General features: G+C 49.8%; 1 protein-coding gene across 1 annotated transcript in view; it reads left to right on the forward strand.

Annotated features, from left to right (window-relative positions):
* The window catches only part of LOC144596117 (desmin-like), a 17,277-nt gene extending 13,714 nt beyond the window's left edge, over positions 1-3,563 (forward strand). The window contains exon 6 of the mRNA XM_078404297.1: positions 3,495-3,563. Coding sequence (XP_078260423.1) covers positions 3,495-3,563 — 69 coding nt within the window. The remainder of the gene's footprint in view (positions 1-3,494) is intronic.
* The last annotated feature ends 473 nt before the right edge of the window (positions 3,564-4,036 follow it).

A 4,036-nucleotide genomic window follows, 5' to 3' on the forward strand; every position in this document is an offset into this window, starting at 1 on the left:
CCGAAGGGCCTGTTCCCGTGTTGTGTCTCTCCTTCCAAGAGATTAGTGAGCGATTAAGAGATTGACATTTCAAATAATTTGATTTGCTGGTTACACGGCTTAACTCCTAAATACAGAAACAAGGAACTGCAGACGCAGGTTTATACCAAGGAAAGGCGCAGAGTGCTGGAGTAACTGAGCGGGTCAGGCAGCATCTGTGGAGAACATGGATAGGTGACGTTTCACAGAGTGCTGGAGTAACTCAGCGGGTCAGGCAGCATCTGTGGAGAACATGGATAGGTGACGTTTCACAGAGTGCTGGAGTTACTCAGCGGGTCAGGCAGCATCTCTGGAGAACGTGGATAGGTGACGTTTCACAGAGTGCTGGAGTAACTCAGCAGGTCAGGCAGCATCTGTGGAGAACATGGATAGGTGACGTTTCACAGAGTGCTGGAGTAACTCAGCGGGTCAGGCAGCATCTGTGGAGAACATGGATAGGTGACGTTTCACAGAGTGTTGGAGTAACTCAGCGGGTCAGGCAGCATCTCTGGAGAATGTGGATAGATGACGTTTCACAGAGTGCTGGAGTAACTCAGCGGGTCAGGCAGCATCTCTGCAGAACGTGGATAGGTGACGTTTCACAGAGTGCTGGAGTAATTGGCCGAGATGCTGCCTCGAGAAGGCAACCCTTACCCAGGACATCTTCGGCCCTACCCTCTCCCCTCCCCTCCGCACAGGGCCGACAGAGTCCATTGGCAGGTCCAAGGTCCACCTACAGCTGAGGGTTTAGCTTTGGGCCAGTGCCAAAGTGAACAGCAGGGCCTCCATGCTGGAGGTGACACCTTCCCACCTACACGGGGCCAAGGAGATCGTTCCTGCTCAGAGCAGCCATGATCAGTTACACAGGCAGGTGGTTCCACAGCATTTACTGAGGCCGTCACACAACACCTGAGGCTCTGCTTTAAATAAACCCCTCACTAATATTTTTACCAGAACACTGCCTGGTATCAGAGAGTAAAAAAAAAACACACACACATACAAAACCCTACTGTAACGTTTCGGGACGAGACCCTTCTTGATTAGTACGGGTGTCATGGGGTTATGGGCAAGAGAATGAGGTTAGGAGGGAGAGATAGTTCAGCCATGATTGAATGGCGGTCGACTTGATGGGCCGAATGGCCTAATTCTGCTCCTATCACTTGATGGGCTGAATGACCTAATTCTGTTCCTATCACTTGATGGGCCGAATACCCTAATTCTTCTCCTATCACTTGATGGGCCGAATGGCCTCATTCTGCTCCTCTCACTTGATGGGCCGAATGGCCTCATTCTGCTCCTATCACTTATGGACTTATGAACTCAGCGGCCCAGGCAGCTTCTGAAGGTGAGGGGGGGAAAGATTTGAGGGGAATCTGAGGGGTAACTTTTTCACACAGAGGATGGTGGGTGTATGGAACGAGCTGCCAGAGGAGGTAGATGAGGCAGGGACTATCCCAACGTCTAACATGGATAGGTGACGCTTCAGTTTCAAGAACCAGTTTCCAACAACTTTACAAAAACAATTTAAAAAAAACTATTAATTATTTAGTTTAGTTTAGTTTAGAGATATAGCGCGGAAACAGGACCCTCGGCCCACCAGGTCCGCGCCGACCAGCAATCCCCGCACATTAACACTATCCTACACCCACCAGGGACAATTTTTACATTTACCAAGCCGATTAACCTACAAACCTGCACGTCTTTGGAGTGTGGGAGGAAACCGAAGATCTCGGAGAAAACCCACGCAGGTCACGGGGAGAAAGTGCAAACTCCGTACAGACGGCGCCCGTAGTCAGAATTAAATTTAAAAAATATATATAAATATACAATATATATATTTAGTGTAAGAAAATAACTGCAGATGCTGGTACAAATCGAAGGTATTTATTCACAAAATGCTGGAGTAACTCAGCAGGTCAGGCAGCATCTCGGGAGAGAAGGAATGGGTGACGTTTCGGGTCGAGACCCTTCTTCAGACTGATATATATATTTAGAACATTAAAATATGAAAACACACTAATTAGTTTAAGCACAGAACATACATCAGGAACAGGCCCTTCGACCCACGGTGTCCGTGCTGAACATGACGCCAAGGTGGTGCAGCGGTAGAGTTGCTGTCTTGCAGCGCCAGAGGCCCGGGTTCGATCCTGACTACGGGCGCTCTCTGTATGGAGTTTGTACGTTCTCCCAGTTCTCCCGTTTTCTCCGAGATCTTTGGTTTCCTCCCACACTCCAAAGACATACAGGCTTGTAGGTTAATTGGCCTGGTACAAGTGTAAATTGTCCCAAGTGTGTGTGTGTGTGTGTGTGTGTGTGTGTGTGTAGGATGGTGTTAATGTGCGGGGATCGCTGGTCGGTGTGGGCTCGGTGGGCCGATGGGCCTGTTTCCGCGCTGTATCTCTTAACGAAACCAAACTTAAACTCATCTCTTGTGCCTGCACGTGATCCATTGCCTGCATATCCATGTGCCTGTCTAAAAGCCTCCTAAACACCACGATCGTATCTGCCTCCACCACCACCCCTGGCAGCATGATTCAGACCCACATTCTACCCTTGGCTTTTACTCTCTCCACCCACTCCTCGTCCTCTCCTCCTCCACCCCCCCCCCCATCATCGCCACCCCCCCCTCCCCATCTCTCACTCCCGACCCGAAACGTCACCCATCCTTTTTCTCCAGGGACACTGCCTGACCCGCTGAGATACTCCAGCACTCTGTTCCCATCTATGGTCAAGAAAGAGAGGGCCAAGAATGTTTTATTGTCATATGTCCCAGATAGAACAATGACGTATAAAAATTATAAAAGGACTGGACAAGCTAGATGCAGGAAAAAATGTTCCCCAGTGTTGGGGGAGTCCAGAACCAGGGGCCACACAGTCTAAGAATAAAGGGGCGGCCATTTAAAACTGAGGTGAGAAGAAACTTTTTCACCCAGAGAGTTGTGAATTTGTGGAATTCTCTGACACAGAGGACAGTGGAGGCCAATTCACTGGATGAATTTAAAAGAGAGTTGGATCGAGCTCTAGGGGCTAGTGGAATCAAGGGATATGGGGAGAAGGCAGGCACGGGTTACTGATTGTGGATGATCAGCCATGATCACAATGAATGGCGGTGCTAGCTCTAAGGGCCAAATGGCCTCCTCCTGCACCTATTTTCTATGTTTCTATGCCATTGTTACTTGAAGCAGCACAACAGAATATCTATACATAGTTCACTGTAAACAATATAATAAACGAGAGAGAAACAAATTCAATGTGTGTGTGTATACATATTGGTGTAAACCAGCATCTGCAGTTCCTTTTTTCCGCACAGCTCTGGGTGAATTGAGATGTGAATTATGAGCAATATCAGATACCGTTTACGGGTAATTTGGCGTTTATGAGATAACGGAGTTTTTTTATGAGCTATTTCAGATATAGTTATTATGCGGAGAGATTGGTTGCCTGCGAATTTGTCGTTTCATTAATATTCCAAATAGCGTTGTAAAGTCATCAAAGTGTGGAAACAGTGGCCCGACTTGCCCATGCCGACCAACATGTCCCATTAAAGCTAATGCCCTCGTTTGACACATATCCCACCACAGCCAGAGAGCAGCCCTGAACTACTGCCTCCATCACTAGTGACCCTCGGACGATCCGTGATCAGACTTTGCTGGCTTTAACTTGCACTGAACCTTGCAGATTATTACTGTTGGCCCGGACACGGTAGGCCCGGACACTGTATGCCCGGACACTGTAGGCCCGGACACAGTAGGCCCGGACACGGTAGGCCCGGACACGGTAGGCCCGGACACGGTAGGCCCGGACACTGTAGGCCCGGACGCTGTAGCCCGGGGGCCACTGTAGTCCCGGACAGTGTAGGCCCGGGCACTGCCTAACGGAGGTTGCGTAGCAACCCGCCTCCGGCCCAGGCGGCCGCAATTGGTGGAGCGGGAGCACATGGCCGCTGGCTGGGTAAGGTCAGGTGGGGCGCGGGGCGGTGACCTCACCCTTTGTCCCTTATTTCGGAGTGAGGAAGTTG

This window comes from Rhinoraja longicauda, chromosome 8 (assembly GCF_053455715.1).
Source record: "Rhinoraja longicauda isolate Sanriku21f chromosome 8, sRhiLon1.1, whole genome shotgun sequence".
NCBI classification, from domain to species: Eukaryota; Metazoa; Chordata; class Chondrichthyes; order Rajiformes; family Arhynchobatidae; genus Rhinoraja; species Rhinoraja longicauda.